The 15,922-nt window shown below is 36.8% G+C and overlaps 1 protein-coding gene across 1 annotated transcript in view; it reads left to right on the forward strand.

The window, feature by feature from the left end:
- Positions 1 to 664: 664 nt before the first annotated feature.
- The window catches only part of LOC129276412 (uncharacterized), an 80,548-nt gene continuing 65,290 nt past the window's right edge, over positions 665 to 15,922 (forward strand). The window contains exon 1 of the mRNA XM_064109419.1: positions 665 to 1,283. Within this exon, the coding sequence (XP_063965489.1) occupies positions 1,260 to 1,283 (24 nt within the window). The 5' untranslated portion in view covers positions 665 to 1,259. The remainder of the gene's footprint in view (positions 1,284 to 15,922) is intronic.

Genomic DNA, 15,922 nt, shown 5'->3' on the forward strand with positions numbered 1-15,922 from the left:
CAGCAGGAACTTCTTTTATTTTAAGGATAAATTTTCTAACAGTGCAGGTAAGGGCCTCCACCCTGAGCCCCCGATCTTTGTTTTGTTTTGCTCTCATTTAATAAGCTATGCTTTTAGTAGGTTCCTCGTATTCAAGTTTCATGTTCATTGCATTTCTTTGACAATGATTTTTTTCTTCTCATGTATATGTTTAAGATGAATCATATTTATTCTTTATGGAATGGGAAACAATAAAATCAAACGAAATCATTTTCATTGTCCATGTGATTGATAAAGAACTGGTAAAACCGGGATTTGAATTTAAAATGTATAACGGGGAAACAACTTTTCAGATAGGGCAACTGGTGGTTTTACCAGCGAAAATGGAACAACGGAGAAGGAATTTATAAAATGCTGGCGCACGCTAAGCCTTTCTCTGATGCTCCTGCCTCCTTAACCTTCCATCCGCATTGCAACCCCTACTCTTTATCTCCTTCCACTCTCCTTCTCTCTCTCCTCCTCTCCCTCTCATCCTCTCTCCCTTCTTCTCCATGTCTCGCAGGTTCTTTCTCAGTCAATTATGAACCAAGCCTCCATGCCCGGTTGAAATCGGCTCCGCAAGCTAGGCGCACGCTGTGCCTTTCCCCCGCAGGCAGTGCATTTTGAACGACCTGTATTTATAGTCACATTCGAGTTCCATTGAATAGTATACAGCCGCCCATTGCCATTGCCACGCAGTATTGAACGACTACACGCATCAGAGCCAAGCTCGAAGTCATCAGCGCAGACGATCGAGCTGTATATTACAGCGATAGCTACAAAAATACCGCGGTTTCAAAAATCACGTCGCTGCTCGCGGAAGCTCAAGTTTCCCCGACTTTGCAGCACTTCCATCGATTTATGATATATAAAATCGACAGCTAGGCATCACTGCCGACTTACACCTGTGTTTTCAAACTGGTTGTGAGGCCGAGCAAGCGACGAGACCTGGAAATCCGAGATTGTGCTTTTAACCTTGATTTCTCTCCAGAGAGTGGGATTCTCCTACTACTACGCAACGCAATCACGGCACGGCGTCTTTCTTTCTTTCTTTCTTCTTGTTTCCTCCGGAAACAAATCACGAATCCTTTGACAGTGTTTACAGCGGATAAGGGGAGGTCGCTTTGACATGAGTATTCTCTTGATTGCTGGTAGGAAGTAAGCCAACAGCTTCAAATCTTCATAAGATCACTCTGAAGAGGATTATACACCGTCTTCTTGTTTCGAGTAGGACAGACGATATGAACAACAACAACAACAGCAATGTAAGTATTAAATCCTTTGCCGTCAGCATTGCCTAGTCATTGTACCAGTGGCGTACCTAGGATTTTCCACAGGGGGGGGGGGCATATTCGTCCGCCAAAAATTTGACAAGCAAAAAAAAAAAAAAAAAAAAAAGTCTTCAAGACTCGTCAGGGGGGCAGGGATATGTCCCTTGCATGGGTTGTGATTCGCCAGGGGGGGGGCAGTCTGCCCCCTCTGCCCCCCCCCCCCCGTAGGTACGCTAGTGCATTGTACGTGTAGTGGTGATCTAATCTCTGTATAGATTTGCAATGCATTTTATGAAATGAATATCATTATTAGAGCAAGATACAGGTGTAGAATCTGATAAGAGGAAGGGAAATTTGGGTATGGGCCATCATTCATAGCTGCTGGCTCAGTGGCCTGGGAAATGTACCGGAAGTAGGGGGGACGCATTTCTATTCATATTCTTTACGTTCATTTCCTTGCCTGATTCTTCTGATTCTTGGTTTATACAAGTTTAAAGTAACATTATTCTATCACACTGAACGGTACCAATGATCCAACAAACATGGTAAAGGATGTGCTATAAAGTCACGTGACACAACATGTAATTAAAGCAGGAAGGCATTTCTGCTGTGTTGTTGTTATATGGATTGATTATTACTCGTAGATTATGGATACATTAGGCCTATATCTTGCTTGTGTCCTGAGGAAATGAACGAATGATTCATGGTTTAGAATGCAAGTAAAGCATAAATCCGTGTTATTGTAAAGAGGTAGAGCAAAGTAGGGCACCACCAATTGCATCACAAAGTCACGTGATCTGATGGCAAAAATGCAGATGATATTGTGAAGCGCCAGTATCACTATGTGAAAATTACGCTACAAACTTATATCAGTGCATGAAAACACGTTCTGTAATTCACATCGGAGCTCTATTATATTTAATATTTGTTTCGCTAAGTCATTTTTTTCGAGCATTTTTGCTTGCAATAAAAAAACCATCTTCCGCAAGTGATTGTATGTTCACTGATATATGGCTTTATTGTCAAAATGTGTTTGTTATATTTTATGTTACCATGTTGTTATGCATAAGAAAAATAAATAAATCAAACCAAATCAAATTCATCGATTGACTTTCGAAGACTACTGCATTATACCGGATTCGATTAAAGGTTCCATGATAAAACTAAATTCGAAAGTAAAAGATCAAATTTTCGATTCGTATAGTTCTTGATTGATTAACAAGTACACATTACCTTATCATGATATTTTCAACACACATTCGTCTGACATTAATGTGAAGGGAAATATCTTTCAGACTATTGGAAAATTTAAAAAAATGTGAAGAATATTCCAAAATTACGATTTCTAAAATATACTGAGGGGCGGAGTGATAATTTTTTCGAATTATAATGAAAAGTAGCAACAAAAGGGGGAAAGCGAGAAGGGCAAGTCTGAAGAGCGAGCCAAACACGAGTCCCTATTCACTGATGACCTCTTCAGATTTCGGCTTCGACCTAACAGACGTGTTTACTCTTTGTGATTACTCCGAATGTAAGGGCGCAATTATTCCCTCAAATATTTGCGAGCGGTATGGTGTACCGACCATGCCGAATGGTGGGGTGGGTCGGATGATAGTCAAGCCTTGAAGAAGAAGAAGAAGAAGAAGGAAAAGAGGAGGAGGTGGAGGAGGAGGGTGAAGAAGAAGAAGAAGAGGATGAGGAGGAGGAGGAGGAGGAGGAGGAAGAAGAAGAAGAGTGAAAGAATATTGATGGAAGATGGAAGGGAGTGGGAGTGGGAAAAGATGAGGGATAAAAGGAGGGTGAGGTAGAGAGGCAGAGATATAGATATAGAGACGGGGCAGAGATAGGCAGACATCGATAATTATTCATGATGTTACATGTATATATATTCACACCTACTTAATCAGGATTACAAGATCAGTTAGAAAACTGTTTTACATCATGGTCCTGACATTAAAAACATAAAAAAATATTTTATAGAGTTAAAAATCAATGTAGCCCTTCTTACTGAAAAGTTGTGTCTACAGAGGTGCAATGGAATACAATTGAATTAAAAAGCTGTTAATTACATTGTTTAATTTGTCATAAATAGAATCTTATGCTCACACACATACGTCCGCAGAAACAGGCACATTTTCCTAGGGTCGTTCGAAACGCTTCTTATCCGGGTAAAGCAAGAAAAAATATTTAAGAGAATACACAGGCGAGCGAGCAAAGCGACCGACATGAGGTCAGCATGCGTAGATTTCAAATGCAAATGGTGCCATTCTCATTGACACTCCCTATAATAGAACTGAAGGGGGGGGGGTGATTTCTTAGGAGGGAAGGCGTAAGCGCATACGTCCGTGGATTTTTTCATATTTTAGGATGTGTTTGGACACGATTGCGAGAATATTAATTATTTCATATTTGGAAGTTTGCTTTTTGCTCTTGCATACCTCTTTCATTCATAGACAATTCATTGGTCGAGGGTGGAATAATCCGGATAATAGCAGACAGTATCGATTTCCGAATTCTATCACGTAGGGGAGATTCTTTTTTTTCTAAACTTTCGTTTGACAAATTAGCACCAAAAATCCCGTTTGTAAGATTTTTACCAGAACAATCGAGGGGTATGGGTACCTCCTTTGTTTTCCGTATATAGACATTACTTTTGGCAGACCATCGAGGGAGGGCGCCCTTGCCCCATGGATGTGGAAATGGTCACCGATATAACTGACACTGATTTTCCATTCCACCTGCAATGCAAATATCGATTATTAACCGAATTTTCTCAAAAGTCAATTTGTCCTTCACCTTATGTTACAACGGTATGCCAACTTATGTGCGGGAGAAATACAGAGAGAGAGAAGGAGAAAGAAAGTAAGAGAGAGACCCTCAAATATAGATTTTATCATAATTTCTTCGAAAGAATCGATGTACGATATGGTTTTAGGAGAGCATATCACCTGCAGTGAACAGAGCGAATGGACCGATTGATTCGAGTTTGAAATGGATGATAAAACTCGACATCCTTTTCAACACTGTTGAATTTTCATGATTTCGCCGTGGAAATTCATATTCTCCCGGTTGCTAAGACAACAGAGACTAGACGAAGCATGCATGCTGGAGTGAAAGAAAAGAAGAAGAAAGGATTCGACGGGTCGTATGTTTGAAGATAAGAGTGAGTTTGAAGGATGAGAATGATAGAATGTCAATGTGTATTGGCGTGTAATACCTTCTGCCAGAGGGATTGAATATAAATCGACCGGATATAATAATTATTATGATACTATCTTGTATAGTTAAAAGTGATTGTTTGGCATGCTCCATTTTTTATATTTGATTTGATTTCATGTTGTTTCTGCATTCATGATGAATATGCAACGTAACATATACAAAGGTGATACATATTCAACAGAACAATAATTATAAGCAAATGATAAATAATTATTAATGAGATGCATTATTCACTTGTTCAAAATGAAATATCATAGTTAAAAAGAATGCAGGAGGCCGCCATCGTGAGCGATTAAAGCTTGAAAATGGTGGCGGCCTCAAATAATAAATTCGCTCTTTTAATTCATTTTCATATAAATACTTCGGTATACTGTTCTTAGACTTTATAGAAGCCGGGATGATTACGGAAAGGGGAAACGAGAAACAAAGGGTGGCTGGATAACGGGTGTTCTCATTCAAAGTTCAAGATAAAGGTCACGTGACTTGATCTGGCATTTTTGTAGAGTGTACCTCGAGATTTGAAATTCAATCGTTAAGGATGGATGGGTGCTTGAAATCCGGACTTTCCCCCTTCTTTCGTTCCCAGGGTCGTCAACGAAGAGGAATGAATTCTTAGTTTGACAGAGAGGAAGAATAAACGATAAATGAAAAGGGCAATCAGTACAAAGAGGTTTCTCTTATTGCGCAATGAATGGGATTCTTCCAAGACATATGGATATATGACAGGATCGAATTAGATAATGAAAATACTGAATTGATTTGCTCACTGTGCATACATTTGGAAGGGAGTTTTAGGGTCGACTGCCTCCAGAAAAGTTTTGAATATAGGACTTTTAGGGTATCAAGGTTGTGTGATGCGCATGTGAGAAACTTGTCTGTCCTTATTCGAAAAGCAAAGCCCGATGGTAATAGATTTTATGTTACTTTAGTGTTTAGAGATTTAGAGCAGTTGGGGAACACAATCTACACTTCTTAAGTTGGAATAGCAAAATTGTAAAAGACCTAGAGAATAAAGCCACTGATTAACATTAATTTGAGCTACAAAATGCAATTTGCCCCGTGTCTGCTCATCATTCCGTGCTTCAAACTGTGAAAAATAAAGAGACCGAAAACACCCTCCGAAATTTATTCAATATACAACATGTGATACAATTACTCTACATGACATGCATGAGATAATGTTGAATGTTTTTCTGACACAGACATCTGAAATATGGAAATTTATTTCATTTCATTTTCTTCCTGGGTGTTTTTTTTTTCAAATCCATTATCAACAATATGCATCAAATACAACAAACATCAAGTTCTGGATTTTGTTTTGAATAAGACCTTTGTAATACTAACAGTTACCTTTAAGACTGAACGTTTTCAAAAATACGTGGTTAAGGGCGGAGCGGGATGAGGTGAGCAACTGGAGGGGGAGATCTACTTTTGCAAAGTAAACGTTCGGAATTGTCATCAAACGTGGTTTCTTTGATGACTTATCGTGCAAATATCAGTTTTCCGAGCTCTCGTGTCCTAACCTTTTCAACCCACTCTCCCTTGCTTAATTCAGCGATTAAACCTTGAATCTGTCACCCTTCGCCAAAGCCGCTGACCTCCTTTTTTCTCCTCAAACTTGACATTCTTCAAGTTTCACCGGCAGCATTCACCTACATTCATTTATACCCCTTTGACTTTTTGAACGTCATAAATAAACATTTTAACTATAGGGGTCGCTCAACTGTTTCGTAATTTTCAAGTTCGCCCGGCCTTGTTTTAATCACAAGTATACACAAACGCTTTTTAGATCACTTTTGCATCGAGGCAGAATTCAAAGAATGTGTTTCCCTATATTAAACTGGCTTAAGACGACAGGTATAGGATTATCACACGTTTGAAATGTGAAAGCTGTAACTTGATAACTTTTTTGCGTAGCAGTCTTTATTTTCAATTTACGTCAATGGCGTCCTTTTTTTAAATGAAGGTCATGCATATTTGATTAGCCCAATTTTCGCGAGGAGATTTTTTGGAGTACACATTCTTTTTCTGAATTCTTCTAAAATAGGACCCCAAAATCCTTAAATCCCTTTACTTATGAATAGCCTGTACATTCGACATTCGAAAATACTATTTTTCCCCCAAATCAAACAAGAAAATAAGTTATTGTGGGGTGATATTTATTCTAAAAGAATATCATAATCATTGCGTCATCTCAACTAAAGTAGTTTATCTTCGAGGGTAATATCACTAAAGGGAGATTTTTTTAACCCAAACTTCATTCATTATTTAGAAGTTACTTATGAAATATAATAATAACAGAGTCAGTATTTGTATTGCATTTGTGTTACAGGCGTATAGCTTGTGCTCATTATAGGGAATGACGCCTTGTACTGTTAACAAATCTGTTTCATATTTCTACTCTATTTTTGACTCGATTTGGTATAATTTATAATGAAAAATGATATTTTATGAGAATGAAAGAAAATGCATGTTTATTTGAATGAATGAATGAATGAATGAATATATGAATGAATGAATGAATATATGAATGAATGAATGAATGAATGAATGAATGAGTGAATGAACGAATGAATGAATGAAAGTAATATATCATCTAATATGCTCTATATCTTTTAGAAAGCCAAACATTTCATAAATTATGAAGAATTCTGTAAACAATAATCATGATAAAAAAACCTGTGATATCATTATGGTCATAGCCATTGTCTTATATAACACATTTTGCTCAAATTTATTGTTTAATAATGTTTGTTTGACTTTTGTCCTTCGTCCCTTAAAATACTACTTCTTGTTTTCTATATGAATCAGGCAAATAAAATGAATGAATCCACAAGCGATTGCGATTTTCAGAAGTTATTCGAATCAGAATGCATTATGGTTTACAAAACAAAATAGTTTGATTACATCTCGATTGGATCTATAATCACAATGAGCAAAGAGAATGCAAGACAATCTACTTTGTATTTCAGGAGGATGATGAAGTCTGCTGGCCCGTAAGTCAGTGTACTCACGTTGAACCCACCGCTGAGATAAATAATTTATGACAAAATTCATATGGAGCCAGGCAACGCCAATCTGCGCTGAAATCACTTCCCCATGCTGCTGCCTGTCTACCGATTCAACGCACAAACACACCACCAATATAATATTCAATCTGCCAATCTTCCCGTTTTGCCGTAAATCACTATTTTGCATCATTCCCACTGTACCCGAAATATTCCCGATTTGGATTTTGTGTTCGCGCGCAATCGGTTTGCCAGCCTGCTCGCGGCGCCGCACCGTTGTACGCCAAATAAAGCATCGCATCCTACGATAGGAAAGCATGATGCTGCGCACGGCATGAAACTGCGTAGATGCATTTTGGGCAGTGGTGTCGCACCGCGCCTAATCCCCGCGTATATTGTGCTGGCTTCTACCGTGGGGAATATATTTCATATATTTCGGTGAAGTGGTCGAGACGGCATTATAATTTTGACGATATAGCCTCGCATGCGTTCGCCCAATCAAACCTGCATCACAACCGTGCAGTATAGCCAGCTTATAAGCCCTGAAGTTGGCCAAGGGGTCGACTAGAGTGTCCCATATATTAGTCTCCCAAGACAGGCCAACAAAATATGCCGGCCATTTATGAGTAAAATATTAAGGCCTTTTATATTTCATTAATTTGTGTGAATAACTTTGCACTTGTTCTGTAATTATGCTTACATCAATATGATTTCGACCTTTTTGTTCCTTCTCTTTTTTCTTTCCCTGTATATAAACGCATATATGATAAGTCGATTATATTTTCTCCATTCCTCATTTCCAAGGGGGATTCACACTTTACAAGATTTGCTTTTTAGTGGACCCCCCTCATTTCCATTTATGCTCAATATTATACTGTTTTTTGTTTTACGAAGTAAGAATGCTCGTCTGTAAAATTGTATTTGATTTGTATTACTTTATATTACTTTGTATTATGTTTTGAATGGAAATGGAATAAAGAATTGAAAAATACGTTACTCGCTTGCTAATCTGCTTCATCAAACTTAAAAGAGATATCAACCCTCATACAGTCATATAAAGTTGGCTTTAAAGAAAAAGAGGTATGCGTAAAATAAGATATAATATTAGTAAAGATTTGACTACGATCAAGATATACTAATAAAGATTTGACTAAGATTCAAAGAATAGAATTATGAATTATGTAATCATATGACGTCACCCGCAAGAAGCGACCTGTTATGTCATACAAAATGAAATACACACCTTTCTATATTCAGTGCTTAATTCATGATCATAATGTTTTAGGTAAAATCTGAAAATTTAAACAATAAAACACATTTTTAGTTGGCACCCTCCACGCCATAACCGTTTTAGGCAAATTCATCAATATAATCTATTTATGAATTTGAATAGTGACATGCATTTTTTTTTTTGGGGGGGGTGGTTCTAAAACTAAAGAAAGGTTTTTGGCAGCTGCCATTTCATGTAAATCATCAAAATCATAAACGCAATTTCGTGTGTATGGAAATACATGCAAATAGTCCCCTGACTGCTTCCCCCCCCAAAAAAAAAAAAAAATATATATATTTATAATAATTTATCATCATTAGTACTAACCATTATAATTTTGAATGAGTGATCGTTTTTTGCAGCGGACCATATTTCTAGCATGATATAGTCTCCTTAAATATGATAAAAGTAAATGAGGAAGATCACACTTATATTTTCATCTTTCCCACAAGTGGAATATTAATTATGATTTAATCGTAAATTACAATTGTGATTATCATCAGTTCTCATATGAGTTAAAACTAAATCTAATGTGTGTATCAAGAGTAAAATAATTCATTTAGAAAAATGCACAATGGCTGAAATGAAAAAAATTACATGCAATAACACTGGTTCCGGCCGCATTTTATTTATTTTTATATTTAAACAATTGCACACACTAGTTACCAATGATGCACATAACATTTCCATTTATTTGAAAGCAGGATATGTTAGATTGAATGCCTTGCTCACGGGCATAGGTGCCGCGGCCGGGATCGAACCCCAGACTTTCAATGTATAGCCAGGCGCCATTGACCACTCGGCCACGGCACCTCCACCGTTTGATTGTCTGTGTCGATCATCTTCGGTGTCCTTGATTTCCAGCGAATATTTAATTGTTTAAAAAAAATTACTATGCGAAAACTAAATAGTTCTATTGAAGATCTACGATGATGGTAACAATAAACCTCGATATTACAGCCTTCCCATAAAATTATTGCTTGATGCAACCATTTGAGTTAGATTTAATTATGATATCGAAATGTAGAATATCATATTGCTTGCGTTTTAAATTTGATCCGTGCTCAAAGTTTAAGTTTGGCCATGGAAATCTCCATGGAGTAACCCTTTTCGTTGACTTTGTCCAAAAACTGTTAGAATCCACTCTCACTTTTAAATTTTCTTGATAAAGTGAGCCCGTACAAATTTTTGAGAGGGGATTTACTTTCTTACAAATATTTTTTTGTCGACAAAAATAGTCCACCATGGAGTTAGTATCGATCTACATTTCCTTCGTAGAAAATGCGACCCCCCAAAAAAAAATGGAAGAGGAAGGAGAAGAAGAAGAGAAGGAAATACGAAAACGCAAACCCCTAGATCGCCATGGTTACGGCCAGGTAAAGGAGATTTAACCTCTTTCCCTAGAAAAATGATTAGCTCTTATTATCTTTCCTTCTTTCCCATTCCTAGTAATTATTCTACCCTTTTATCCTCACATTAATCCAATGTGTTACGAAACACTACCACAACACTGCGAAATGGAGAACTATGATAATCTACGCCAGTGGCGGGATCTCCGGCGTATCTTCTTATCCTCCGTGTATGTTATTTTTAAAGCCTACATCGAGTTGCCATGGCAAAGATGACACTCCTGCTCAGAACCTCTGCTTTCACTAGTAACTGATCACTTGCATTTGAAATTATCTGGTAGAATCTTTCTAATAAGCCCTATGAAAGAAGAGATTTTTGTTTCTTTTCCAAAGGAGACAGTGCCTCGATACCCGGGCTCTAGATTGACGCTGCGCACTCGCTATGTGGCCTGGGGTAGGCTTAAATTTTCCAAGTTTAAAAGAGAATGAAATCTTTATATAACGAGGAGAAAACCAGGGTTGCATATTTTATTCATTCATTAATCCATTAGAAATTCACGTCACAGGAATATCTGAAGCCTGTATAAGATGATAAGGAGTTCCTTCATCAAGGGAAAAGATGATACGCATATTTGTAATTTCTTCTTTGCTCTTTTTTATATTACAATCCTTCAAAAACTTGAAAGAGGAGGCATGTAGAATAAAAATCCGCACACACCTCACCTGCCAAATGTGGTATAAAATAATCATCTTAGCGAGTTGCCGCAATTGAAACGGGGACGGTTTCTACCCAAAATCTAAATCTTTTAAAAATGCCAAAAGTCAAATTACAATGAACATCTTAGAGGTCTTTGTCAAAGGATGGTAAATCGAGATAGCAGATCGTTCTAAGATGTGGAGCTGACGGAAAATTGCAAATATGTCGTTTGTCGAGAGTCCAGGGCCCCATCTTACAAAGAGTTGCGATTGATCCGATCAATCGTAAATATGGAAAGCCAGCAAAGTCAACATATAAAATGCACGTTTGTTCAATTTTTTTTTCTAGATATGATGTATATTCATGAATTCATCGATTTCTTGACAATGTGGTGTTTTTTCCTTTGTTTTCAAAGGACAATCTGCAAATTTCCTTTTGAAAAAATTATGACACTGATGGATTTCCATAGAGATACGATCGTAACTCTTTGTAAGACGGGCCCCAGGACGACACTGCTGTTTTGATTCACCGATTTTTGACAAAGACTGCTTTGTCATGATGAAGGGCTACTTTGACAATAGATTCTCTATGTTTCAGAAAACGTCTGCCTAGTGGTTTGCGAAATCTCCCTCATCTCCTGAATGGAACATTACCCTTCCGCAATAATATTTTTTGAACCATCGTCTTTTAAAATCAACATCTGGATTTTGAATATTTTTTGTTTATGTCGTAGCAAATGCAATTAATTCTACATCCTTGAACTCTGGCTGCTTTCCTGCCATTTCCCGGTAATACCTAGAGTATAATGGACATTCAAGACTGGCACCTGAATGATTCCACTCGAGTGAATCATTTTTAATTAATAGCTTTGTTTGGAATATGTTTTCTTGTTGAAATCTGTCCGTGAAATTGTAACTGTGTTTCCACTTGCAGAACGCAGTTCTTCCATGGTGAGTAGGTTTCGTTTAAAGTGCCTGTATCTTGTATCTTGCCACTTTGCTACAAGCCTAGAGATCACCCATTGGTTAAATCTATATAATTTCAATCTTTTATCTTCAAGTTCAGTTGCACAATGAGCCAAAAATGTTAAGGGGTACAACGTGGCGTATGTGGGAAAATTGTTGCCTTTTTAAAATGAAATTCTAATTTTCTGATAATTTTTTGCTAACATTCCACAGATGACATGAATGATATCATATTGCAACCTCTTTTTTTCTTTCCTGTCTTTCCCCTTTTATCTTGGTCGTTCATTTTTTGTGGGTGGGGAGGGGGTTCAAAGCCCCCAATGGCCCCATCTGTCAATGACCAAGGTAAAAAAGGGGGCTTCATTTCGTATTGAGCAACTGTAATGTTAACAGAAATGAGAGCTTCAAATTAGTTGTAGGCCTAATTTTATTGCATATTTTCTTGACCATAGTCGAGTTGATAAAGATTGCCAACATGTTTCTTGCCATGTTAAAGTTAAACTATGTGACAAGCCATATTAAACCGAACATATTTGTTGGTTCGGAGGTTTCGTTATGACATTATTTTAGGTATGGTTTTCGTCTTTACCTAATTCAGAATACAAAACACACAAAATATTGCCCGTTTGTCCAGGAGCTCAAATTTGTATTTAGATAATAAAAAAAACAGAATTGATATCAGCCTGAAATACAAGATACACGAAGATCCAATGTGAAGATAAAGAGATTGCTAGAACGAGGAATTGATTAATGAAAGCAAAAATAAGTGGGTGAATCAGTGAACTGTCCTACTTCTCTGAATAAATCGACGAATGGATTTAAAGTTTAAATTGATTTAAATTGATTTTTATTTATAGAATATTAATGGCTTACTTTCGGAATGAATGAATGGAAAGTATGTAATTAATTGATTGAATAACTAATTAATTGAAAGAATGATTGAATAAATAGATCAACGAATTAATCAATGTATGAATAGATGTATACATTAATAGAGGGATTATTGAATATATGAATTTATAACATAAATACATGAAGACATGTATGATAATGAAAGAAATGTTAAATGCATGAATGAATCAGTGAGGAATTATTAAATGCATGAATGATTCATGGAAGAATGAATGTATTGATGAATGAATACATAAGAACATGGGATTGATAGATTAATGAATGAAAGAATTAATAATGAATTATCGAATGAATTAATACATTAATGAATAAATGAATGAATAAATGAATGAACGAATGAATGAATGAATAAATAAATGAATGAATGAATGCATGAATAAATGGATAAATGAATGAATGAATTAATGAGTGAATGAATGAATGCATGAATAAATGAATGAATTATTTAATGAATGCATGAATAAATGAATGAATGAATGAATGAATGAATGAATGAATGAATGAATGAATGAATGAATGAATGAATGAATGAATGAATGAATGAATGGATGAATGAATTAATGAATGAATAAATGAATGAATGAATGAAAGAAAGAAAGAATGGATGGCTGGAACAGGAAGCAGAACCGGGGAGGAGAGTGTCTGAGGAGAAAAGGGAAAACTGGGGCAAAGTACTCGCATTTGAATTCATAAATTTCATTCCCATCTGTCCAACTACTCAATGTCATTACCAAGAATCTATCTTCCAGACTGACTCGTGATACATACCCCCTTAATGCACGTCTTCCATCGTTAGTCTATAATCAAAGACCCTATATTCTGACTCTCGAAAACGAATAAAGCCAATTTGACCTGTTAACTTCAAATTCATCTGTGTGTGAAAGTGTAAAATAAAAATTATATTTTGATGTCATCATCATGTACCTCATTCAATATTGACTTTGCTTTTCCTTCGGATTTGAGGTTTTTATGTAAAATATGTATCAAGTGTCGTGACTTTTTTCAAGACTAAATCGGCTTTGTATCAAACTGTGACTTGGACAGCCACTGACATGTACATTAGGATACTCTGGAGTGGATGATTTTTTTTTGTAAAACAGAAATCATATTTACCCAAGAATAAGAGAGTAGAGTTAGAGCGGTAGTGCAACTTGTGCTGTTGATAAATTCATAACATTTTAACCATTATTGTCGACAACACGTAACCTACGAAAAAAAATATAATTGGTCAGCATTTGATAAAAACTTGAAAGTGCGATTAGATATTTAATATTAATTTACTTTGCCAAACTCAAGATAGATTACGACGTTCAGTGTGCTGGAGAAAGTATAAATATTATCGATTAAAAAAAATATTAAACCTCGGATATTTCTAAAAACAAAATCTACAACCCAGGTTAGTGATTTTATAAATTACATGGTTTCCATGGCAACCGGCACGTTTGCGTCGTACTTTCTTAACATTTCCAGGGGTTTTCCCACCTTTCTTTTCTTTCATTCCCTCGGTCCTTTGTGGTTGGAAAGACTAGAGGAAAGATGTGCAGATGCATTAATTTGTTGAAAGTTCTTTCGGAGATTTTCGCCACAAAACGAGAGGGGGGGGGGGTTGATGATGATGATGACCACAAAAGACTGTAGACATGATGGAGACTGGGACCAACCCAACCCCCCTCCCCCCCCCCCCCCCTTCACCCCTCTCACATTTGCAATCAGAATGTATCCACGGATCCAAAATGTTCTTTCTCACTATCGTGTAAAGTTTCATTCACTTTCATCTGTTCATTCGTCTAATTATTTCCCACTACTTGCAACTTGCCCCTTCTCCCCCTCTCTCCCTCCTTCCCCCTCTCCCCTCCCACTCTCTCTTCCTCACCCCTCTCTCCTTTTCTCATCCCCTCTCTCTTCCTCACCCCCTCCTGATATTTCGATCTATATAGAGTGACCGCGCGCATAGCATGGTAGCCGCATCTGTTGCTTGGTCCCTTCCCTAATTTTGATGAATTCAGCAGCCAGTGTCAAGATCCACAAAGTGTCATCAGTCATCTTCCTAAAATACCCCTCTAAATGCTCCTCCTTAATATCACACCAGCACGCAATCCTGTCTTTATTTCGCCCCAGACGAGCCACAATAGTTCAGGGCTAGGCATTTTAATCGAATTATTTTCATGAACTACATAATGAACAAAGAACTGATGTAATTACAACGGCCATTTTTAGGTCGAGTTATTTACGCCACTAAATTTCTGAATCTGCGTCTTATAAACCGACCCAGAAATATTATTCACCTCTCACTTGCATTAATAGTATACTAAGTTTAGTTTCACAATAATATTTTCAATTTAAATCCTTTTTTTCAAGTGAACCCAAAAAGTAAACGTGTATCATTTTTTTCCTAGACAAATCAATTTTCTCTTGATTCCATCTTGACACCATAGTTGCCATGGTTTCACCAGGGTCCATGGTTTCACGAAGTTTAGTGTTTATCTATTAGTTTTCAATCTTATCTGGTCGTGTTTCTGGCAATTATTTGCGTGCCGATTTACAGACGAGTGCGAGTTCTGAAATAAACACATCATTTAACTTTTGATAAAATATTGCAAAACAACTTTAGCTCTCATACAACTTGAAGTTTACAACAACAACAACTACAACTTAAGTGCTGCTCGTGAGAATTAGGTAATGATAATTGATTCTGGTAATATGTTATTGCCTTATACCTACTACTACTACTACTACTACTACTACTACTACTACTACTACTACTACTACTACTACTATTACTACTACTGCTACTACTACTACTACTACTACTACTACTACTACTACTACTACTACTACTACTACTACTACTATTACTACTACTACTCCCAACACTACTGTATACTACTAGGACTGTTTGCCAGCCAAACTCATCAGAATTATTTCACAAAGAGCACAAACAACACGAAGAAAATTGTTTTGCACTTAATATTAAACCAATGTCTTTACATGTAAATTAATCAGTAACAATAAAGAAACAACAATAACAAAGTGAGAGGTCGCTCAGGAGCTCAAAGTACAAATAATCCGTTTCGTGCATATAAGAATTTCTGAATAAAAAGTTTACAGTATCTGCCACCCCCCCCCCCCCACTCTCTCTCTCTCTCTCGTCACCAAAACCACTTCCTTTCAGCTTTTTAATCGAATCATGGAACCATGAATTCAGGGTAAAAG

This window comes from Lytechinus pictus, chromosome 14 (genome assembly GCF_037042905.1).
Source record: "Lytechinus pictus isolate F3 Inbred chromosome 14, Lp3.0, whole genome shotgun sequence".
NCBI lineage: Eukaryota > Metazoa > Echinodermata > Echinoidea > Temnopleuroida > Toxopneustidae > Lytechinus > Lytechinus pictus.